At 47.2% G+C, this 25,165-nt stretch overlaps 1 protein-coding gene across 5 annotated transcripts in view; it reads left to right on the forward strand.

The window, feature by feature from the left end:
- The window catches only part of CDK5RAP2 (CDK5 regulatory subunit associated protein 2), a 179,889-nt gene that overhangs the window by 20,322 nt on the left and 134,402 nt on the right, over window positions 1–25,165 (forward strand). For all 5 annotated transcript variants that reach the window (XM_066367308.1, XM_066367310.1, XM_066367312.1 and 2 more), the window contains exons 4-8: window positions 7,831–7,941; window positions 11,772–11,848; window positions 18,043–18,166; window positions 20,590–20,744; window positions 24,960–25,122. In XM_066367308.1, the coding sequence (XP_066223405.1) occupies window positions 7,831–7,941; window positions 11,772–11,848; window positions 18,043–18,166; window positions 20,590–20,744; window positions 24,960–25,122 (630 nt within the window). The remainder of the gene's footprint in view (window positions 1–7,830; window positions 7,942–11,771; window positions 11,849–18,042; window positions 18,167–20,589; window positions 20,745–24,959; window positions 25,123–25,165) is intronic.

A 25,165-nucleotide genomic window follows, 5' to 3' on the forward strand; every position in this document is an offset into this window, starting at 1 on the left:
CATCATGGTGGGATGCGTCCCTTTGCAGATGGCTGCAGTTCCACAGTGACACTTAGGTTCTGAAGGCGGGAATGTGGCAAGTGCGGTCCCTGCATTAGCTTACTCTTGAGCATTAGGTTTCTGAGTCATATTTGGCTGGTTTTCTATTTTGAGGTATTTATTCCTACTGTATGGTAAGCTCTTTTCAGTTTTCTTCAGCTTAAGTTTAAAAATTTTTTGAACTTGTTCTCTTAGAGGAAGAAGTACAAATTAGAAGAATGTTAATACGTTTTAAGTTCTTATGCTGTGCTAGGCGCGATACTGAACATTCAAATTAATTTCTTTTAATCCTTATAATAACTCTCTGAAATGGGCATTATTATAATCCTATTTTTCTAGATAAAGGAACTGAGGGATACGGGAAAATGAACTTGACTAAAGTCATACAGTTAGTAAGGTAGCCTGGATTGTATTTATTTATTAATTCATTCACTTAACAAACATTGATTGTCTACTGTGTTCTGGGTGCTGTGCTAAAACTCCAGGGCCATGAACAGAGAAGGTCTGGGCCCTCCAGAAGTGGATTGTATTCATATAATAAACAGAATAAATAATAAATGTGTCAATAAATAAGGTGAACACAGATGGTGGCAAGTTCTAGTGAGAAAATAAGAGTAATGTGCTAGAGTGTGACTGGAGGGGCTGGTAGAGATGGGGACCATTTGACATTGGGTAGTTAGAGGGGGTCTCTCTGAGTTGGTGACATTTGAGCTGCGATGGAAAGGAGGAGACTGAGCCACCTGGCAAGTGCTGCAGGAGGAGCTGTGCAGACGGGCGGGGGCGGGCTTGTCTGAGGACCGGAAAGGAGGCTGGCGAGGCAGGAACATTGTGAGCAGCGGAGAGGACACACGTGAATGGACTGGAGAGGCATGCAGGAGCCAGGTCACACAGCGCCTGGTGGCCGTGGCAGGGGCTGCAGTCTAGGAGGGGTGGAGGGAAACCCAGCCGAGCCCCGTGGACCGGATCTGTCTGCCTCTGATGCCTCCTCCATCACAGCACTGCCATCAAGAAGTTCTTACATGTGTTTGTCCACCCATCCGGCCTTTGGGTATTTAGTCTCACATGTTTTAGACTAGAAAGCACAGGAAGATAGGTTCCTGATGTGTTAGAGATGGTTTGGGTAGAAAGGCAGATGGCCAGCTGGTGCAGTGTGTGTGGTAACCGCTAGGGTGGAGAGAGCGGAGGGTGTATGGAAACGTTTAGAAGGGCTCCACCCCAGCCTGGTGGGGGTTGTCGGAGAAAACCTTACAAGGGAAGTGGTATTAAGCAGAGAACCCGACTGGCATCTTTGTGGAAAAGATAGCGCATGTATTTCATTTGGCCCTGTCTGTCATTGGCAGTGGCCTTCTGAAGGTTTATCTATCTTTCTTTTATAAGAAAATGTCTTTACCTATAAACAGGACAAATATTCTTTCAAGTGTTTTTAGGATTTTTAGCAGTGTGTACAATGTGGGCATTCTAAACGAGCTCTATAAATATTTTATTGGTAGCTGAATAACAGAATAGGGTTTCTCTTTATAGGATGCAGCTGGCAGGGTAGACTTTTTGTTTGAATGAATGTTTTATGTGCTGTTTCCTTAAACCATTCAAAAGGAGGCTTTAATGAACCTACCAATTGTTCCTTGTGCTGTTCTTGCTAGCCACAGAATTGTTAACAAGAGGGCCGAGGGCAGACAGTGTGGAAACGTAACGTAGAGAATGCTTAACATTTTCTTTTATCCAGCCATAAAGATATGTTTATTAAAAAGAGTATCATATGCTATTACCAATTATTTTTTTAATTAATTAATTAATTTTTTTTGGTATTTTTCTGAAGCTGGAAATGGGGAGAGACAGTCAGACAGACTCCCGCATGCGCCCGACTGGGATCCACCCGGGACGCCCACCAGGGGGCGATGCTCTGCCCCTCTGGGGCGTCGCTCTGTTGTGACCAGAGCCACTCCAGCGCCTGGGGCAGAGGCCAAGGAGCCATCCCCAGCGCCCCGGCCATCTTTGCTCCAATGGAGCCTCACTGCGGGAGGAGAAAAGAGAGACAGAGAGGAAGGAGAGGGGGAGGGGTGGAGAAGCAGATGGGCGCTTCTCCTGTGTGCCCTGGCCGGGAATCGAACCCGGGACCAATTATTTTTTTTAAATGCTGAAAAAACCCCCAGTAAGTGTATATATGTAGGGATGTATTAATATTCAAGTACGGCTATTAATATTTTGCTATAGTTCATTTTAGTTATTTTAAATTCAACTTTGTTGAGATACAGTTTAGATAAAATAAAATCGCTAATTTTCAGTGTTGGGTGAATTTTGGCAAATGGATACTGACTTGTAACCTCTGTCATAATCAAGAGGTATATTTATATGTATGTGGTTATGATTTTTTTAATATGTGCGTACTGTTATGGGTTCATATGACCATCATCACAACCAGAATACAGACCAGTCCATGATGCTGGACTGTTCCCATGTGTTGTCTCTTTGTGGTTACACGCTCTCTTTACTGTAAACCTCTGGCAGCTACACTCTGTCCTTTGTCCCTATAATTTTGCTTTTTTCAGATCTCACATAAATGGAATCACACAGTTTGTAATCTTTTGAGGCAGGCTTTTCTCCTCGGTGTAATGTCATTGAGGTATATCCCTGTTGTGTGTATCACGGTCGTGAGGATTATTCCATCACACGGGTGGACACTGCTTATTCTTTCACCTTTTGCAGGATATTTGGGTTCTTTCTGTACGTTGGTGATTAATGAAGCTGCAGTAAATATTCACGTAAGCTTTTTGTGTGAATAGAGGCTTTCATTTCTTTAGGGTGAATAAGAGTTATTTCTGTGCTGGAATGCAATTTGCAAATACTCCTCCTAGCGTGTAGTTTATTTTTTCATTCTCTTAACACTTTTTGAGAGCAAAAGTTTTAAATTCTGATGAAGCCCAATTTAATTAAACTTTTTTTTTTTTTTTTTTCATTTTTCTGAAGCTGGAAACGGGGAGAGACAGTCAGACAGACTCCCGCATGCGCCCGACTGGGATCCACCCGGGACGCCCACCAGGGGGCGATGCTCTGCCCCTCTGGGGCGTCGCTCTGTTGTGACCAGAGCCACTCCAGCGCCTGGGGCAGAGGCCAAGGAGCCATCCCCAGCGCCCCGGCCATCTTTGCTCCAATGGAGCCTCACTGCGGGAGGAGAAAAGAGAGACAGAGAGGAAGGAGAGGGGGAGGGGTGGAGAAGCAGATGGGCGCTTCTCCTGTGTGCCCTGGCCGGGAATCGAACCCGGGACCAATTATTTTTTTTAAATGCTGAAAAAACCCCCAGTAAGTGTATATATGTAGGGATGTATTAATATTCAAGTACGGCTATTAATATTTTGCTATAGTTCATTTTAGTTATTTTAAATTCAACTTTGTTGAGATACAGTTTAGATAAAATAAAATCGCTAATTTTCAGTGTTGGGTGAATTTTGGCAAATGGATACTGACTTGTAACCTCTGTCATAATCAAGAGGTATATTTATATGTATGTGGTTATGATTTTTTTAATATGTGCGTACTGTTATGGGTTCATATGACCATCATCACAACCAGAATACAGACCAGTCCATGATGCTGGACTGTTCCCATGTGTTGTCTCTTTGTGGTTACACGCTCTCTTTACTGTAAACCTCTGGCAGCTACACTCTGTCCTTTGTCCCTATAATTTTGCTTTTTTCAGATCTCACATAAATGGAATCACACAGTTTGTAATCTTTTGAGGCAGGCTTTTCTCCTCGGTGTAATGTCATTGAGGTATATCCCTGTTGTGTGTATCACGGTCGTGAGGATTATTCCATCACACGGGTGGACACTGCTTATTCTTTCACCTTTTGCAGGATATTTGGGTTCTTTCTGTACGTTGGTGATTAATGAAGCTGCAGTAAATATTCACGTAAGCTTTTTGTGTGAATAGAGGCTTTCATTTCTTTAGGGTGAATAAGAGTTATTTCTGTGCTGGAATGCAATTTGCAAATACTCCTCCTAGCGTGTAGTTTATTTTTTCATTCTCTTAACACTTTTTGAGAGCAAAAGTTTTAAATTCTGATGAAGCCCAATTTAATTAAACTTTTTTTTTTTTTTTTTTTCATTTTTCTGAAGCTGGAAACGGGGAGAGACAGTCAGACAGACTCCCGCATGCGCCCGACCGGGATCCACCCGGCACGCCCACCAGGGGCGATGCTCTGCCCACCAGGGGGCGATGCTCTGCCCATCCTGGGCGTCGCCATGTTGCGACCAGAGACACTCTAGCGCCTGGGGCAGAGGCCACAGAGCCATCCCCAGCACCCGGGCCATCTTTGCTCCAATGGAGCCTTGGCTGCGGGAGGGGAAGAGAGAGACAGTGAGAAAAGCGCGGCGGAGGGGTGGAGAAGCAAATGGGCGCTTCTCCTGTGTGCCCTGGCCGGGAATCGAACCCGGGTCCTCCGCACGCTAGGCCGACGCTCTACCGCTGAGCCAACTGGCCAGGGCTAAACATTTTTTTTATGTGTGATGCTTTTAGTGTTATATATAGAGAAGAACTCTTTTTTTTTTTTTTTTTCATTTTTCTGAAGCTGGAAACGGGGAGAGACAGTCGGACAGACTCCCGCATGCGCCCGACCGGGATCCACCCGGCACGCCCACCAGGGGCGACGCTCTGCCCACCAGGGGGCGATGCTCTGCCCATCCTGGGCGTCGCCATATTGCGACCAGAGCCACTCTAGCGCCTGAGGCAGAGGCCACAGAGCCATCCCCAGCGCCCGGGCCATCTTTGCTCCAATGGAGCCTTGGCTGTGGGAGGGGAAGAGAGAGACAGAGAGGAAAGCGCGGCGGAGGGGTGGAGAAGCAAATGGGCGCTTCTCCTGTGTGCCCTGGCCAGGAATCGAACCCGGGTCCTCTGCACGCTAGGCCGACGCTCTACCGCTGAGCCAATGGGCCAGGGCCGAGAAGAACTCTGTTGAGCCCTAGTTCCAAAGATTTTCCCCTATGTAGTCTTCTAAAAGTTGTATGACTTTACCTTGGCTCCTTTGTCCTAGATTAAAAGACCATATAAGCATGTTTTGTTTTGTTTTTCCTGGGCTCTCTATTTTGTTGCATTAATCTATGTATCTGTTTTTGTGCTGGTACCATACTGTTTTGATTACTATAGCTTTATAGTATAGTTTGAAATTAGGGTGTGTGATACTTCTAACTTCGTTTTACTTATCAAGATTGCTATTAACTATTCAGGATCTTTTGTGGTGGATACAAATTTTAGGATTCTTTGTTCCAGTTTTGTGAAAAATGCCGTTGGTATTTTGATAGGAATAGCATTGAATCTCTTGATTACTTTGGGTAGTGTGGACATTTAGTGATATTAATCCTTCCAATCCATGAGCATGGTATAACCTTCCATGTATTTGTATCTTGTTCCATTTCTTTCATCAGTGTCTTAGCAGTTTTCAGAGTACAAGTCTTTTACCTTCTTGGTTAAATTAATCCCTAGGTATTTTATTCTTTTTGATGCAATTGTAAATGGGTTGTTTCCTTAATTTCTATTTCTGATAGTTCATTATTTGTGTATAGAAACAGATTTCTGAATAATAATTTTGTATCTTGCAACTTTACTGAATTTATTAGTTCTAATAGTTTTTTTGTGGAATCCTTCCTTCCCACTTTAAAGAGTTAGATACAGACATCTTGATATCACTCTAAGTACTTAAGCATGTAGCTCTTAGGGCATCCTCCTACAAAATCATAATACTACTCATATAAAGTTGTTAATCAGACTTCCACAGCGATCCCCACATAGCTTTGGTTTTTTAAATTCAAAATTCACTGTATGATTTCATTGTAGTTAGTTGTCATGTCTCTAGTACTTTCGTTTATTTAGAAGAGTTCCTCAACCATTTTTGACTTAAGATTGTCATTAAAATTTTTGAAAAGTCTGGGCCTGTGGTTTGCAGAATGTCCTTCACTGTAGATGTGTCTGACGACTTTTGATTAGATTCAGGTTGAAGGTTGTGGGCAGAAGTATTTTAAGTGAAATTGTTTACTATCAGTGATTTATTTCAGGAGGCATGAGATGTCAAGTTTGTCTCACTGGGGTGATATTACATACAGTCAGCTCTTCGTATATGTGGTTTTGTATCTGGATTCAAGCAACTATGAGTATATTTTGATTGAAAATATTTTAAAAAATATAGATTATATTCAAATATTACATCCACTAATTTTGGTATCCGTGGGCATTCCTGGAACCCACCTCCTGTGGACAGTGAGGGACAACTGTATATGCTTTTTTTGTGTGTGTGTATTTTTCTGAAGTTGGAAACGGGGAGGCAGTCAGACAGACTCCCGCATGTGCCCAACCGGGATCCACCTGGCACACCCGCACGCCCACCAGGGGGCGATGCTCTGCCCATCTGGGGCATCGCTCTGTCACAATCAGAGCCATTCTGGTGCCTGAGGCAGAGGCCACAGAGCCATCCTCAGTGCCCGGGCCATCTTTGCTCCAGTGGAGCGTTGGCTGCAGGAGGGGAAGAGAGAGACAGAGAGGAAGGAGAGAGGGAGGGGTGGAGAAGCAGATGGGCGCTTCTCCTGTGTGCCCCGGCCGGGGATTGAACCCAGGACTCCTGCATGCCAGGCCGACGCTCTATCACTGAGCCAACCGGCCAGGGCCTGTATATGCTTTTGATGTGAATGTGGTGTCTGCTAGGTTTCTGAATTTTAAATGTACGTTTTCCTTTTGTAATTGATAAGCCATCTGTGGGGTGATATCCTGATGTGTGCATATTATGTTGTCCGTTGATCTTTCGTCTAATGCTTTTAGCATTGAAGTCTTACCTGAGTCAGTTATTATCACAGTGGTTGTGTAGTGGGGATTTCCTGTTCCTGTTATTCTTGTATATAAATTAACTGGATTTCTTTTGTAAAGAGGAGATTCCTCTCAAATTTTGCTTTCTTTCATTAGTTGTCAACTTTTTTTTGACAGAGACAGAGAGAGACAGAGAGAGGGAGAGATGGGGATAGACAGACAGGAAGGGAGAGAGATGAGAAGCATCAGTTCTTTGTTGCAGCTCCTTGGTTGTTCATTGATTGCTTTCTCATATGTGCCTTAATCTGGGGGGTGGGGGAGCTATGGCAGGGCAAGTGATCCCTTGCTCAAGCCAGCGACCTTGGCCGCAAGCCCGCTACCATGGGGTCATGTCAATGATCCCAAGCTCAAGCCAGCAACCCCGCGCTCAAGTTGGTGTGCCCATGCTCAAGCCAGCGACCTTGGGGTTTTGAACCTGAGTCCTCTGTGTCCTAGTCCAATGCTCTATCCACTGCGCTACTGCTTGGTCAGGCTCTTTACTTATTAACTTATTGTCAGTGTAGAGTCTTGAATTCTTTCTTTACTTGGTTATTATTTATTCTCATGGTCAGATGGTCTAAAATTTGGTTAGTAGGAACCACTCAATTCTGGGTTGCTGTAATTGTAGCATAGATAAGCTTTCTTAAGTATTTGCCATTTGAATCCATTTGTATAGCCTTAGAAGCTACAATAATAATAATGAGAATTATTGTAGGTAACATCCCTTAGACCAGGCGTCCCCAAACTACGGCCCGCAGGCTGCAATGCGGCCCCCTGAGGCCATTTATCCGGCCCCCACTGCACTTCTGGAAGGGGCACCTCTTTCATTGGTGGTCAGTGAGAGGACCACTGTATTTGGCAGCCCTCCAATGGTCTGAGGGACAGTGAACTGGCCCCCTGTGTAAAAAGTTTGGAAACCCCTGCCTTAGACCTACTTTGATAACCCATCTGTGCTTATTTTCCAGCAAATCACTGAATTGAAGAGAGAAAACTTTAACCTAAAGCTTCGAATCTATTTCCTTGAGGAAAGAATGCAACAGGAATTTGATGGCCCCACCGAACACATCTATAAAACTGTGAGTGTCTCACTTCTCACTGCCATCCCTGCTGCCTTTTCTTGTAGTCCTCCAAGCAGAAATTTGATTAACATTTGCCTCAGAGTTAGCATGAATAGATAGAGCTGCGTTCAATTAATTAGAATTGATTATTGGGAGCATACAGATAATAGGATGACCTTAATATTTAGCAAAGAGATACAAGATTAATTTTAAGGGAATCTTTTTCTCTTCTTAAAACCAAACTTCTAATTGACTATATCTCAATTGCCTTTTTAAAATTATTTACAATTTAGACAAAGACAGTGAAATGGTAGAATGTCTTTGGAATGGAATCTTATTGTTACCAACTAATTTGGGTAACTGTGGGCAAGTCACTTCAGCTCTCCGGGCTTGCCCCGGAGGTAAGTGATAATCCCTCTGTCGCAGGGTGATTAGTGTGGATTAGAGTGAGCTGACAGATGGAAAGCCCCTGTGTGCTGTCATTACTGGATGGTTCCCACCCTCACTGAGGCTTCCAGGGCAGCCGGGGAAGGACTGCCAGTCTTCCTGGGACGTGAGTCTTTCGTGTGCTTCGTACACGTGCTGTAACTGTCAGGAAAAAAGGTCTGTGCCCATCGCAAGTCTTGGCCTGGAGGCCCTCTGCCTGAAAACAAACCTTGGTTCTGAAAGTTGAAAAAAAGAAATTGGCTTTCTTGAAGACATGAGTACAAACTACTTCAGCGCTGATTTCTTGGCTTTCTCCAGTAGATTAGCCTTTGGCCTGGGAATTATTCCATCTGTTTTCTTCTGAAGTTTGCACCAGTGGAAACTTTTGCAGGAGGAGAAAGAACTCCGCTTGAGTTTCAGAGGATGAACTGAAGTGGACTTACTCGAACAGGGCGTGGACTGTACTTCTGATGCTTTTCAAGACTTGAAAAGCTCCTTTGTCCCTCAGGACACAATTTTCCCCTTCATTTTGGGGCTGGAAAGACAACGAGGATGTCCCCTTTTCTGGAAGGAAGTGGTGATGCAATCAAATTTTTAAGGAAAAACCAAGAGCCTAAAACATTTTATATGTAAGTGTGGCTATCAGCTGTCTCAGAACTTTTAGGGTGATAGGAAGCCAAACTGTGTTAATTGCTTTGTCTCTGTCCGGCGCTGTCCTGGCCCTTTGTACATTGTCACCTCATTTTACTTCTCAAGACAGCCGTTGCAGTGGAAAGTGTCCTCACTCACAGGAGAGGAGATGAAGTTCAGGGAAGACCAGTAGCTTGCGTGAAGTCCTAGCTGCTGTGTGGGGTGGGTTTGGCACCAGGTCTGCCTACCTCATTGGACCACACTTTCAGCGACGCTTTTCCAGTATCTGATCAGATGACCTGATTTTATTGCACTCCCATTTCAATTTAAGTTTTTATATAGGTATACATGATTCAAAATTCAAAAAGCATAAAAGAGATATACAGAAAAGACTCTTCCACCCTGTCCTGTCATCCCCTTGGTCTGACCAATATTAGCTCCCCAGGCAGAGAAACTTTATTTATATATAAGCAAGCATGTGTGTGTATGTTATATGTGTATATATACACACACAAGCAAGCATGTTCCGTTCTGTACCTTGCATTTTTCCTTAATATTGTGGCTATCTTTTCTTCATAGTGGCTTAAGAGCTTCTTTATTCTTTTTATAATGATATTCCATTTTATTCTAATAAGGTGTCTTTTTTTCTTTCCTTTTTTTTGTGACAGAGACAGAGAGAGGGACAGATAGGGACAGACAGGCGGGGAGGGAGAGTGATGAGAAGCATCAGTTCTTTGCTGAGTTTCCTTAGCTGTTCACTGATTGCTTTCTCATATGTGCCTTGACTGGGGGGCTACAGCAGACCGAGTGACCCCTTGCTCAAGCCAGCAACCTTGGGCTCCAAGCCAGCGACCTTTGGGCTCAAGCCAGCTACCATAGGGTCATGTCTATGACCCTGCGCTCAAGCTGGTGAGCCTGCTCTCAAGCCGGCGACCTCAGGGTTTCGAACCTGGGTCCTCTGTGTCCCAGTCCGACACTCCATCCACTGTGCCACCGCCTGGTCAGGTATAAGGTGTTTTGATGTTTGGTTTAGAGATTATGATCACTATGTGTATGAGTTGAAAACTTGAGGTATTGGGCTTTGAAAATAGTCTGGTAGGCACGTTAGCTCTGTTGTTTTACACCTGCTTGGCTGGTGTGTTGGCTGGTCTGTCAGAAGGCAGAGCGCTCAGAGTCCATGCTGTCGGCTCTGAGCCAGCTCTCGGCCCTGCTGAGAGCTGGCAGGGAACCTCAATTTAAAGGCTGTTTCCGCAGTTGCGGACATTGTGCTTTGTCACTCAGTGTCCTTTATGCAAAGATCACTTTCTTCTAGAAAATGTTCTGCCTCATAGATGACGTCTTTACTTCCTGTTGTTTGACACTGACGAGACTAACATATTCTGAGCCTTGTCTTCAGGCGCTTCTTGTTCGTTAGCTCAGTTAGTCTCGAGACCCCGTGTCAGGCAGGCTCTGTTTTCCATTTTCCAGTTGGGGATCCAAAAGGAGAAACCTGGCTTTCTCGCCGCCTGGGCTTGTGCTTCTGAGGGCAGTGGTGGGCTCACACTTCCAGTTCTCCGTTGAGGTCAGCGTGAAGGCAGGGCCTGAGCCAGCCTTGTTTGCCTGTGGCCTCGGTGCTAGCCCAGTGCTCGGCCCCTCACAGGATTGGTGAGTGTCTGCGACGTGAAGAAATGAATAAATGAGCAGCTACTGACTTTCTACAGTTTCCTCTTGCTGAAGAGTGGAGGCAGGACTTGAACCCATGTCCTTCTGCTCCAAGCCCATGACATTTTCTTTCTGCCTGACTTCTCAACAGGGTGACCCCCCTGGGCTGTTTGCTTGGCTAAAAGGAGGCAGGCATATCCTCCGAGATTTTAAAATTTACTGGAAATGTTATTTGTATTTAAAATGATACACATGTATTATGGAGTGAAATGTAGAATTGGCATGAATTATTAAAATTAACTGGGAGCAAGTTTTCAAAGAAAACCTGGATTTACTGCAGTTCTCTGCAGATGGTGTACCCAGACCCCTTTTTCTCCTGTATGAATTCATCCGCTCTTCTGTCGGGGATACATTTGTGGACTGGTTTGAGAAGCCAGCCACTGCGCCACTGTCTCACATTCCCACCCGCTTGCCAGTGACTGCCTTTAGGTTCTCATGAGAATTATGAGCCCAAGGCCATGTGTGACTCGCTTTCTTTTAGCGGCTAGAATCTAGCCAATTAAGAGGAGGAAAGTTGGTTGGAGAACTTTGTGATGTCCCTTATAGACCACTTGCCCTGTGCGGTTGCGGCTCTTTTGTAAGTGAGTACCCTGAAGTCTTACGCTGAAATGAGAGACAGTGACGAGACCTCCCATCTATCCATCCACATGTTTGATTTTCTTTAAGCTGTAAAAGGTTTTCACTGCTACAGCCAGTGCATGCATGATGGTAAACAACCAGAAGTAATTGCCTTGGAACGGTAAACGCAAACTGCAGAATTGCTTGTAAATTTGCTTGTGGAAGGTAAACAATTTTTAAATCGGCCTCTCTTGTATGACATTTATGCCTCTATGTTTGAATGCTCTGGCTGTTAGAAGCTAGGAAAATTTACATAATTGTTCCAAGTCTTGAGAAACCTGGGGCTTTCTTTTGAGACCACCAGAGTTTAGGAATTCCCTTTTCCTGGTGCCTCGAGGCTAACGAGGGTTTGAATCTGACGGCTGTTACCAGGATGGCAGTCAGTCCACGCTGAATGTGGTTTCCCCACAGGAGACATTTGCACAGCCTGTATTTTTACACTATTTCTTTTCTTTCCTTATCTCGTCTGAAAGAACATTGAGCTCAAGGTGGAAGTAGAAGGTCTGAAGCGTGAGCTCCAAGAGCGAGAACAGCTGCTCATCAAAGCCTCGTGAGTACCTGTCTTCCTGTCACAAGCGTGTGGGTCGCCTGTGAGCTCTGATAGTGGCGGCTGGGTAGGTCAGGAAACAAGAACCTGGTGCTTTCTAAGCCACTTCTCCCCCAGCTCTGCTCTGAGGACCCCAAGGAGGTTTCATTGTTATTTAATTATTTTTCAACAAACTTTTAAAGTTTATAGGAAAGTGAGCAGATCTTATGTGTGCAGCAGGATGGATTTTCACTGATCGGACACACCTGGTGGGCGACTATCCTGATCAGAAGCCAGGGCGTCACCAGCCCCGAGGAAGTTTCCTTTGTATTCCCGGAACTTAGTCTTCTCCCGCGAAGACGACTGCTTGCTGACCTGTAGTATCACCGCCGTTTAGTTCTGCCTGTTTTGGAACTCTATAGAGATGGAGTCACGTGCTGTGCATGCACCCTTTGTGTCTGCTCCCTTTCTTCAGCTATATGTATGTGAGATGCACCAGATTTTAAGTATGTCCTTAGCTCATTTATTGCTGTAAAAGCCCTAGGGCCTTGGTCGGCAAACCACGGCTTCCACAAAATACCATGTGCAGGCGCTACCTCGATAAGGAATGTACCTACCTATATAGTTTAAGTTTAAAAAATTTGGCTCTCAAAAGAAATTTCAATTGTTGTACTGTTGATATTTGGCTCTGCTGACTAATGAGTTTGCCGACCACTGGCCTAGGGGCTTAGAGGGGTCCTGAGGGACTCCAGTGGTAGGCGAGGATGGGGCCTCAGCCAGAGAACCTCGTTTTTCTATATGTTTTGCTTACAAAACATTTGAAAGGTATTATTTTAATTAATTATTTATTGAGCAACGAACAGTTCAGAGACTCTAACCTGTGACTCATTTGGTTAGTTATTCATTCATTCATTCATGAACATTTATTACATAATTACTTATGCCGCACATGGAGGATTTTTGAAAAGAGATATTTCCATACTTATGGAGCTCATCAGAGGCTGGTGAGAACTCGTCCTATAAGGAGAGTGTAATGGAGGTGCAGTGATAGTTTGGGTGCAGTGAGGATCCCGAGGTGTGCCGAGTCTCATTGGAGAGAGGGGAAGAGGAGTTCCCCAGGGCTGGCCCACCAGGGGTCTGGCCGGAAGTGTGTGTGAAAATGTTTCATTTGTCATGGCAGCTGGTTCCTGCTGGATGTGGGGCCGGGAGCGTGGACTCTGAAGTTTAGGGCGCAGCTGCACTGCTCTGGGCCGAGCCATCTAATCCTTTTATTGCCACAGGGCCAGCAGCTGGAAGTTAGACTGCTGTTAGCTTTGAGTGGACTAGAGGTTCCCGGGCCCTGGCTTGACTTTGCATGCATGGCATCTTCTGAGTGAGCGAGTGAGTGAGAGAGTGAATGAATGAATAAGCCAGATGAACAAGTTTCTGTTTTCATTGTAGTTGTAGTTTCTTTCTTTTTTTAGAAGTACATAATTTATCATTCTCTAGGCCGGGAGTCAAATCTACTTTGCGCAGCCTGGCAGTCAGTAGCAGAATTTGGTTTGTTTCATATTCAGCACCCTGCCTGCTGCAGGGCTCAGTATGTATTTTCAGTCGAGCACGTACACGTGGGAACCCGGCCTCACCAAGGCTGCATGCACTCCTCAGGGCCAGACACAGCTGCGTGCTCTGGGGCTTCTGCACGTGCTTGTGTGTATGGACTGTCCACACTGCTCAAAACAGTGTTCAAGGCTTTGGTCTGATCTTATTTCAACTTGTTTAGAAAGTATTTAAGTGGCTGTTCGGTGCTGCTCTGGACTCAGCTCCTGAGGCAGTGGTGATCCAAGCAGACTGTACGCATGGGGCTTGCTTCCTGGTGGCGCGATGGGCGTAGCATACTTCAGTAACGGATACAGCAGTACACACTGGGGGAAGGGCTGTGAGAAAAGTGAAGGGAGCTGTGAGAGTTCATGGCAGTGGGAAGAGGTTATAAATATAGGTCTCTAGCTGGAAGGGACCTCGGGGAGGCAAGCAGGACTTGACCAGGTGAAAGGTGGTGAACAGTGTTCGGGAAAAGGAACATGCTGGTCTGAGGAGATAGGAGAAGCCTAGGGGGCTTGGCCTAGGGGGCTGGAGTGGAAATGGGGACCAGTGAGGTGACCATCCGGTGGTGTAGGTGACAGGTTAGTGACAGAGATGGATGGGCAGAGTGGAAAGACACTTAGGAAGCAGAATCAACAGGACTTGGTGATGGATGGGAAGGGAGCTGTCAAGGATAGGTTAGGGGTCAAGATCGTGAGCTCTGTTTAAGAACGTTTCATGGTGACCTAGCTGCTCCCGCTTTCTCTCTACCAACTTCTTACTCCAAACGCTGCTCGCAGATACTACCCCGTGTCTGTCCCTGCTGCTCAGACTCTGCCCTGGCAGGCCCTCTCCTCCCAGCCCCCTTGGCCCAAGTGCCCTTCCTGTTGTCCACCCGCGTAAAGGTGCCTGTTGAGTCCCACGTGGCTGACCTAGCCCACGTCTGTCTCTTCACACACTTCTCTGGCAAGTTGACAGTCCCCTGTGTGGGTAGCACTTTTCAGTTTATAAAACACTTTCACATCTATTTGCATTTTATCATTGTCCTGAGAGTTCATCAGATCTCGAGGAAAACCTCATCTGAGAAAGGAGGGAATTTAGGTTTGGAGACAGGAAGGACCGTGACTAAAACCACTCATCCAGAAAGGTCAGAGCTGGAGTCAGAGCTAAAGTTTGTGACCGCTGTTCCAGCATGAGGTTTCATGTTATTTTCCTGTGCGTTTCTCATTCTTCAACCTGCCTCTACATCTAAGCCAGAAGCTTAGTGGAGTGTGGGGCTGGTGGAAAGGGCAGGGGTTCGGGGTGGTTCTGCAACAGGTAGGACTGTGGCCTCTGAGCCTTGGCTTCCCAGCTGTTCCTGCTTCATGGGGCCTTTCTGCAGGTCACCTGCCATAGGACACCCACACTGTCTGCCGCAGACCTGCTGAGTGTGCCTGCCACCTGGCAGCATGTGTGTGTGGTACATACTTGTTGATGGAAAAATTAATGCCCTCAACTCCCTTTTTGAGTTTTATGGTTGTTTTTCTTTTGGGTGGGCAGGAGATATGGGAAAAGCCCTAAAGACCTATAATTAGAATGGAAAGAATCAAGAGGAAATGGTGATGGTTAAAAGAGTAGCGAGGGTGGTGTTTATAGAAGGTTCTTTCTGTATTGGGTGGAAAGCTGCAGTAGACGTATTTCTCTCAGCCTTCCCTCTCCTTCGTTATTGCTGTCTCGTCTATCAGGAAAGAAAGGGTAAGGGAGGGAACTAAAGCTTACTGACATCCTCCTGAGCCGCGTGTGCCTGGCACTTGACCTGCTTTATTGCATTTGATTCTGCAGCAGTTAGGCGAGGCAACCACTGTTCCTGTTTGAGCGAGGAGGAAACTGAGGCTTGGGGGGGTGGGGGACGTGCCCAAGTGGGTCACAGGGCTGGGCTGGGCTGGCCCTGGAGCTCACTCTGCCTTGCTGTGAAGTAAACATATGTGTTTGCCGACTTTCCATTGTTCTATTTATCAGTTACCATAAGGGGACATTAAACACAAAAGTAGACATGTTGTCAGGAGTAAATTTTATCTCTGTAGCTTTAAAACACAAACAAAAATAATAATTCCATTAGTAGAGGAAAATTGCACCATACTGCTGAGTGTAAATTTTATTGCTACAGTAACTGTAAAATACAAAGATGATAAATGAAAAGTTGGGACATTTATTATTGGGAGTATATTTTATTGGTATAACTAAAATGCAAACAAACTGAATAATGCCAATACTTCTTAAAAATTGTAGTCGGCCTCTTGACAATGCATGTGATGTCAGCTGTAAAACACAAACACAAAGGATTGATCTGGGCGGAGGGACAGGAGGCAGCTGTGTGTCGGCACTCGCTTGGTGGGGTGGAGGAAGGGGATGGGGCAGTAGAGCGAGCCATTTTCTCTTTTTTTTAATGTTTATTGATTTTAGAGAGAGAGAGAAACATTGATTTGTTGTCCTACTTATTCATGCATTTATTGGTTGCTTCTTGTATGTGCTCTGACTAGGGATCAAACCCACAACCTTGGCGCATAGAGACGACGTTCCTACCGATTGAGCTACACGGCCAGGGCATGGGGGCCGTTTTCTAGAGGAGGCTCTACAAAGAAAGCCCAAGGGCTAAAACATTTTTGGGGGTTCGAGGAAATTCAGTACTAGAAAATTCTGCCTGCTAGGCTCAGGAAGGAAAAGCTTTAGTCAGAATTCTTGCAGCTGTGTAGAATGCCCTGTTGAGAAGTCACAGAAACGATCATGAATCACTGTGGCTCCAGACAGGACTGGTCATGGCATGAGCCGAGGGAGTGGGCTCAGGGCGGTTCACGGCATTAATCAGGAAGTGTCGTGGTGGCCTCAGTTCTGGCCGGCGGAGGGTCTGTTCTTGGCTCAGACACCAGCAGAGAGTAGCAGGAGGCCGCTCAGGCCAGCACAGCAGGGGCCAGCCTGCGTGACCTCAGTGACAGCGGGCTGTCATGTAGCACTTAGATCAGAGAGGAAGGCACGCTGCGCTGTGGTCACCACATGTGTTAGCACACTCATTCTGAGAGGTCACCACCTCATTTTTCAAATGAGGAAACTGAGGTGTAAGAGGTAATTTACCCAGAGTCGCACTGAGGACATAATAGAATAAAGATTTGGAAGCAGATCTATTCCACTTCAGAGCCTCTGTTCTTTCTTTCCAGTTGTTCACATTGAATTCCATTAAAATGATATCATGACACTGGGGCCTTCTGAAGGCTCAATAGTGAAAGGAAGTCGTGTTTGAGACTTGGACAGCAAGTATGGCCCTCCCGACTTACCATTGTTCTTAGACACTCACATGGCCTGTACATGTGGTGTCTGATCACATGGCTCTGGGTTGGAAAAATCTAGATGCCCCTAAAGTAGGGCTTGGGCGGCTGGCGGTGAATAGATTAGTGCTGTTGCAGTTTTTCTGAGAAACCAGCTTTAGGTGGAGCCATTTCCTCGGTATTATCCTGCCTTCTGGAAAACTGCAATCATTTTAGAAATCCGAGGAGAGCTGCTCTGAGTACATCTCACCAGTTCATATCTGACACTGTTTTTCTTTTGGGGAGAACCAGAATGAAAGGCACCAGTGGTGGCGGTCCTCGTGCTGATCTTGGTGTGCCGTCCCTGTCCCCACTGCTGCTCGCCAGGCGGCCCCCCCAGTGACCGAACTCTGCACCGAGGGTGGGCAGCTCACGTGGCCTCCCCTCGCACCCAGAGGGGCAGCGTGTGCTCACACAGGTTCCTGTGCTGGGTTTGCAATGCTCCCCTCCAGCTGGCAGAAGCGGAAGCCTGCACACCCTTAATCCCTCAGACTTACTTTGTTGCATACTGTTCCTTTGTGCCTAGGTTTTTCAAACGAGCTTGTCACCTTTCCTACCACTGGTGGAGATCCACCTTGTTGGAAGTTTGCTGGTGGGAAACTTGGCAACAGCTGTCAAAAAAGGCTTAAAAGAGTACTTACACTCTGACCCAGTGATTCCCTTTCTAGGACCTGACCCTAAGGAAATCACTAGATAGTGTACATACAAGGATGCTTTCATCCTAGCATTGCTTGTAACAATAAACAGTAACACGGACATTTGTTGAACACTGGCCCATGTTCTCAGAGCTTTGTAACAATCACCGGGCAAATGTGTAAAGTCAGAAGCAATCTGAATGTTTAAAAATAGGGGGTTGACTTAACGTATTGTAGTACATTTCATACAGCAAATTAATATTTAGCTTTTAAAAATGAGATAAATTTGTATTTATTGACACAAAAGAATGTGTATAGTGTGTTAAGCAGTAAAATCACATCACAGATATATGCTGTATGATTGTTTTTCTGTAGAAAATGCCTGAAAGGCTGTATGCTAAATTGTTAACTTAGCTGTCCTGTGTGATGAGATTATAGAGGATTCTGACTTTGTTTTTAAATAATATTTACTTTTATCCACACAGTTGACATATAACATTGTGCAAGATTAAAGTGTACAACGTGTTGATATGATATGTTTACATACTGTGTGATCAATGTTTTTGAGTCACAGATATTAATTAGAACAAGAAAGAGGCTCAGCACCAGTCCTGGGCGTACTGCTTGCTTCTGGGGGTGGCTGAATTTACCACCTGACGTCGCCCTTACTCGCCCCCTTTTGCAGCAAAGCGGTTGAGAGCCTCGCTGAAGGGCGCAGCTCTGAAGTTCGGCGAGTGAAGGAGGACGCTCAGAAGCAGGTGCAGCAGGTGGAAGACCTCCTAACCAAAAGGATTTTCCTTCTGGAAGAGGCAAGTCTGGAAGCCCGGGGAGAAGTGCTTCTTACAGTGGGTTCATGACGGACGGGCTGACTGTGTGCCTGTCCCCCAGCGGGCAGGGTTTCCGCAGACACGGGGGCCGTCCTTGCTGAGCATCTCCGGGGCCAGCCCCTTCGAGGCGCGTGCCATGGAGGGTCTGTACCCTCACGCCCTGCGGCCACCGTTACCGTCTCATTCCGGTAGCTGAGGGCACTGACGGACGGAGAGGAATACTAACCGATCTAAGTTCAATCCTGCATTTAAATGTGTGACTGCTGATCCCACTCTGCGTGTCGGCGAGCGTAGTGCCTTTGTCTCACTGGCCCAGAAAGGGGAAGTGACTCACCCGACATGACACGAGCTAAGCCTAAAACCAGATTTTCTGCCTTGTGAGCCAGGTGTGTCCGAGCAGCCCCATCCCCAGTGTCCAGCCTGCATGCCATGCCCACCGGTGTTGAATGAGTGCCTTGCTGGGAGGCGCTGTGTGCATCTCCTCCTCCCGATTCTCTGTGACTGATGGGCATCAGGCTGTTCCTTGGTTAGAAAGTCCTGCCTCCTAGGTGTTAAACAGGGTTCCTCTACTTAACACTAGTGTTAAGCAAACTAATTGCTATATCTTGGTCTTTGACATCTGTTGTTTCATCTCACTTTCTGCCTGCTGCCCAGATTCTTTTAAGCAGATATCAGGAGAAATAGCACCAAGAGGCATTATGGCTCCAGAGTGGCTCCATTTGTACGGTCTTTTCCAGCCACCATGACCACTTCAGCCCTCTATCAGCTTCACGGGGCGTGTAGGTAGCAGGGCGATCAGGGAGGCGAGGAAGTGGGCTCAGAGGGTGAGAAACTGGTCTTGGTTGGAAGTGTAGACCAGTTTCTGGGACCAAAAGAGGGACCTGTGAGCTAGTTGCTGAATTGTAGTTAAGGTGGTTGTGAGGCTTTTAAGAGACTTAACCTGGTCTTGTTCATTCACCTTCTTTTTCCCAGTAGGTGCTCCGCAGTGTTTGGGGGTGCCTGTGTAACTGACAGTACTGGGTTGAATCTCTGCTCTGTCCCTTATGAACTCTGTCACCTCTCCTGAGCCTCTGCCTCTTCCTCTGTAGGATGAGGCTGGCAGTCCCTGCTGTGCAGTAGTCATGGCAATAATAAGAGTGGTACGAACGTGTGGGGCACCCTTCTCAGGTTTCCCGTGCACTGACTTAGGCAGTCCCCTCAGCAAAACCAGGAGGTAAATGCTTCTATCATCCTTTACCAACAAAAGGAAAACCATGATGACAGTGGCACAGAGTAGCTGAGTCACTTGCTTAAGGATACAAGCTGCAAACGACTGGGAGTCTGGCTGCGGAGCCTGTGTTCTGACTGCAGAGTCCGCTCTCCGTGTCCCTCCCGAGGGGTGAGTGAGATCACAGATCACAGACACAGAGCGTCTTGTGAAGCCTGGCGTTGACTAGGTTCTCACTAAATAGTAGCTTTTGTTGTTTGTTGTCTCTGAAAATAGGAAAGTGATTTTTTCCCAGCCATCACTGAGATTGACAGACAAGCCTCTTGGGGAGACAGTGTTGGGGAGGCGCTGGAGGAAAAGGGTGGCGAGGGGGAAGCCACATTTTTTTAAGTTTCTCATGATGCAGCAGACATTTGAGAGTCTCACAATAGTCCCCTGACGAGATGGTGGTTATCCTGTTTTATAGACTGGGAAGCTGGGGCTCAGAGAGGTTAAGGGGCTACCCAGGGTCACACAGCAGTAAGTGGGAGTTGGGTTTTGAACCCAGTTCGATTTGACTGTTTTCTTTGTGATGTAATCAGAGGCGGTTGGCATGAGAAGTCCGAGATGCCTGTCTACGCCCAGCTCACTCTCATGAGCGCCAGAGACTTCTTCCCTAACTCAGACATTGCCCGCGTGATGTAGACAGTTTCCTAGTTGGCTTCTGGGAGCGCTCAGGAAGGACAGAGTTTTTCACCACCTAAATCAATCTGAAGATACAGCAAATGTACTTTAGAATTATGTAGTCATTATCTTCCCCAAAAACCCAAAACAAAACAGTGAGGGGGCGGTGGAGTGTGGGATGAATTTGTGCGGAGTTTGAGGGGACTCTGGAATTTATGTATGTTTAGGTATTGAGAGGCACATTTCTCCTCGTTCTCATTGAGCTGTAAATATTGATCTGATTTCTCAAAACCCGAACAGTTCTTACAGAGTTGAGTCTTTTCCATTGGAAATGCCTATTACTCTTCAGGATACAAGAAGGAAAGATGGCTGGCGAATGTATTTATTACCGATTCTCCCTATGTATAGTACAATTCAGGGAGGGGAAATGTGCCAGAGAAAAAGTCATAAATATTTATATTTTAATCCAATTTCCTTTCAAAGTGTTCCCAATTGTATTGAAAAATTGCATCAAATGCATTTAATTTAACTCTAGGATGTGAGAGCCGCCCAAGCAGAACTGGAAAAGGCCGTTGCAGGGACGGAAATGGAGAAGGCGCATCGCCTGAGCTTGGAAAACAAGCTCGCAACGACGAAGAAGTTGCACGAGGGTGACTTGGACGTGCCGCTGGTCCTGGAGGAGAAGGACAGGTCTGCTCTCGTCCCCGGGAGACCCCAATGGTCATGAATCTGGCAGCGCGGGGACAGAACTGTTCCCTTCCTTCCCTCTCCCCTGGCTGTCTCACTTGCTCCCCACACTGAGAGAACGGCCCGGGAGGACAGGTAGAGGGGCGGACAGAGATCTGTGCTGGAATGTCCCTCTCATACTGAATTTAGCCTTCGGTTTTGGCTGTGAGCTTTCTGGTCGCTTTCCAAAGGGGAAAGGGGAAACCACTCGGGACGGACGTAAGATTCACATTGCTCACAAGATAAAGCAAGCTAGTAACTGTAGTTTTACCTGACATTGTCGGAAATTTCACTTGTGGGTCTTCCCGAAGGGAAAGTTAGTGACTGCATCCCCACAGGAAATCTAGTGAATGTGGTGTGACCTGCTTTCCTCGTCGCTTGCACTGCAGACTGAGGGCCCAGATGAGCACCGTGCAAGGGGCCGAAACTGCACACCAAGTACAGAGCTCTTCCGTGGCTCAGCAGTCAAATGTGCGCCGTTTGGTCCAGAGAAATGGTCTTTAAGCTCGCGTTCTAACTTGGTGGGAGGTGTGGAGGGCAGGAACAGCGTGGTAGAGATTAGAACGGGTAAATGCTGTGTTAGCTAAGGTACTTACCTGACTCAGGATTGGGAAAAGCTACCTAGAGGAAGTACTAGGATAAGGAGGAATTAGTTGGAAGAAGGAAGGGTGTTCCAGGCGTTGGGAACCTTATATGCGAAGAAAGCCCAGAGACAGAAGGGCACACGCATGATCAAGGAAGGAACTGAAGGAGGGCGGCCCAGCCTGGCGTGCGTGCTCTGGAAGGGAGGGGGAAGGGAAGAGAGGCACACTCGGACGATCCTGTGGGCCTTGTTGAAGAGTTCGGGTGTTGTCCTCGGCATGTGTGAAGCCACTGAAGAGTTGGGGGTGGTGGTGGGAAGGGTTGGGGGAATGGCAGGCTCAGATGGAACCTTGGAGAGATCCCTCTGGCTGTCCGCTGGAGGCTGATTGACGGCGGGGCTGGGTGGGAAGCCTGGGTCCCTGGCTGATGCAGAACTAGGGATGGGAAGGATAAGAGAGCTATCAGAGGTAGACTCACATGTTGGCTTGAAGGTCTTGGTGGCTGATTGGATTTGGGGCTGAGGGAAAGGCTCCAGGATACCCTCCCCCGATGGACAGTGGGGGGCTGGTGGTGCGGTTGGCTGAGTACACGGGAGAAAGGGAGAACGGTGTGTTTGCAGAGAGGCGCTGGGAAGATGAACTGTTAGTTGGGACATGTTGGGTGGAGGAGTTGTGGACATCCAAAAGGAGAGTCCAGGAGGTGCTTGAGTGTAAGGATTAAGGCCAGAATTACAGGACAGAAAGATGTATTCATTAAGCAGCTACTGAGCATGGCCTGGGTTGGGTTCGGGGAATGCACAGGTGAGCCCTGTCTTCCTTCTCTGGAGCTCCAAGTGTGGGAGAGGACAGATGTGAAAGAAAAGACTGGTTTCGGAGGTGAGTTCAGGATTCTGTGCTGTGACAAGAGTAAGGGAGTGACCAGCTCTGCTTGGAGGTGGGGCGGGAAAGGCTAATCAGAGGAGAGGTGCTGGGAGTCGGTGAGGAAGCCATGACCACCGAGGGAGCTGCACACGCGGGGGCGTGGGGCTCACTGCAAGGTCTTGTAGAGGAAAGTGCGCCGTTAGCATAGGCTGCAGAAACCTGGATTCTCATCTTCTTGGAAAAGGGACTCTGGGAAGGGTTCATGCTAATTGCGTACTTACTGGTCCAGGCGATGGGGTGGTTAGGATGTGGGTGGTCAGGTCAAGGCCTTGCTAAAGGCTTCGCCTTCCTGGGGTTTCCCGTTGGTCTAGCTGGGCAGGCACGGGCACCTGTGAATGCATCTGTCCCAGGGGTAGGTGTTCCCTGGCCACATTCCCAGAGACCAAAGCAGCAGCCAGATGGCTTCCCTGGATTTCTGCTCGCTCAGGGCTGGGCCACGGGATACTCCTGAACTGGGACCATGTGTTTCCTCGCTGAAGGCGGGCCTGCCTAGGAAGCCACATCATTGATAAAGGTTTTTGGTTGTGCCCTGGTGAGATGGATCCAGGTCAGCCGCAGAGATGGGCCCGCCTTTGGGCAGGCCCTCACTAGGATGTCTCTCTGGGTCCCCCCCATCCTTCTTAAAGGTGTCTGCTTTAGCTACCAGATTTCCTTCAATATGACCTTATAGCTAGTCTGTATCTTTAAGGCATTTGACAGAAGTCCTGCAGGTCAAGTTTGGCCAACAGATATGTTTTGTCTGTTTTTTTTTTTTTTTTAAGTTTAACTACTATAACTGCTAATATTTAAGAAAATCTAATTTTAAGAGTCTGTATTTCCAGATTCTTTTAGATACCTGGAAGGTGTAGGAGGACGGGGCCAGGGCCTTTCTGGAGTACAGCTGCTCTGTCAGGCGTCCCCACAGCCCACTCCACTCATCTCTGTCCTGAGCTAGGACTTGCGTTAAGGCAGCTAAAAAGTCAGTTTCCTCGAGGTGTGAGTTACGTCCAACATGACACATTCATTTTAGTGGACAGTTTGGTGACTTGACCTCCCCGAGTTGATTATGTGACGATTCCAGAGTTGAGCCCCTAGAGGGCACTCTGACTCCTCTTTCCCAGTTCTCTGGGGCGTTGTCCTGGTGCTGTAGGTTCCCCCTGTATCCAGTTGTGTTAGTCTATTTGGCGTCATAACAAAACACCACACACTAGGCTGCTTATAAATAGTAGAAGTTTATTTCTCTCATCCAAGTACTGACCAGGCCCGACCCTGCTTAGCTTCCGAGATCAGATGAGATTGGATGCATTCAGGGTGGTATGGCCGTAGACTAGAAGTTTATTTCTTACAGTTCTGGACGTTGGAGGTCCAAGATCAGGGGCCCCGCGCTGTCTGGTGAGGGTCCCCCTTCAGGCCCCCTTTCAGGCCCCCTGTTGTTGTAGCCCCACCTGGCAGAAAAGAGAAGGACTCTCTCCGGGACCACAGTTATAAGGTACAGCTCCAGTTCATGGGAGTTCCACCCTCATGATGCCTCCTCCTGCCGTCACTTTTGGGGGGACGCAGATGCTCAAACGATGCACCAGGGCATTGCAGGTGCATTTACGGCTTTTAGCTCTCGCCTCACCTGCACCCTGGTAGCCTCTCCTCTTTCTTCCACGGTGAGTTGTTTATTAGGCTTAGCTAGAAACACTTTTCTTAGGGTCCTTTGACAAAATGCTAATCATTGAATGCTTTAAAAAAATAATTATAGCAACTGTCATTTGGTGAGTTCTGCCATATGCTTGGAGTTGTGTGGGGGCGTTTTAAATAGCTTCTCTCCATTCCACATAAGCAAGTTACCCCATTTTATAGCCGAGGCGATGCCGGCTTAGAGAGCTTAAATAATTCGGCTGTTGTCAGGGAACGGCTGATGGAGGTAACTTGGTGGCCTTGAGGAGGGTGTGTTCAGCTCTCCCTGAGGGGGCTTTGGGGTGCCAGTTGGCAACGCCACGCTGAAGGGAACAAGGCCTAAGTCTGGAGGGTGATGGCTGCTCAGCAGGTGGCGGTGGGCGCACAGTTGTGAAGGGCACAGCACACTGGCCTCTGGAGGAAAGTGTGGCTCCTGTGTGGCGGAGGGGTGGGCGATGGCTTCCGGTGCACCAGCTGGCACCAAAGTGGGCAGCAAGGCCTCTGGTCGCGGCCCTCAAACCCGGGCCTCCGCTGCCTTGCCGGGAGCTTGGCCTTGATTGATCCTGAAAGTCACTATATTTTAAACTTTGCCCTGAGAAGCCTTGCAGAGATGTTCTTTTTTTAATTTTTTTTTTTATTTACTGGTACAGTTCTGCTTTATTGGTCATGTTTATTTAGCCTTCAGTGCCCCATATTTTTGGAGAGATTTCTTGGCCCCAAAAATCAGTAATCCAGTGCTGTCAGTGCTGGGAGCCGTTGAATGTGTGAGCCAGGGTGTGATACGGTCCATCATCTGGCAGCTTGGAGGTTGGATCAACTGGGACCAGGCTGGAGGTGAGAGGACAGTTAGTGTCACACGGACCCTAATTTTGTCAAAGGACCCTAATCTCTGACCCGCAAAACGCGATTTCGCACATGTTCAGTCATTGGACATGTTTACTTTGAGGACGTCTGACCCCATTTCCCGCCTCCTCCTGCTCCCTGAGCTAAGAGAACAGCTTAGAATTAATATTTAAATTTTGTTCCCTTTTAGGCTGATTGAGGAGTTGAAGCTGTCTTTGAAGAGCAAGGAAGCTTTAATTCAGTGCCTTACAGAGGAGAAATCTCAGATGGCGGCCCCTGATGAGAGCGTGTCATCGGGAGAGCTCCGAGGACTGGCTGCTGCTCGGAGGGGAGAGGAGGACAGGGACACTGAGGTGAGAGGACAGGACATGCAGCGGGGACTGTCATTAGCAGGCC

The sequence above is a fragment of the Saccopteryx leptura genome, chromosome 2 (genome assembly GCF_036850995.1).
Source record: "Saccopteryx leptura isolate mSacLep1 chromosome 2, mSacLep1_pri_phased_curated, whole genome shotgun sequence".
NCBI classification, from domain to species: domain Eukaryota; kingdom Metazoa; phylum Chordata; class Mammalia; order Chiroptera; family Emballonuridae; genus Saccopteryx; species Saccopteryx leptura.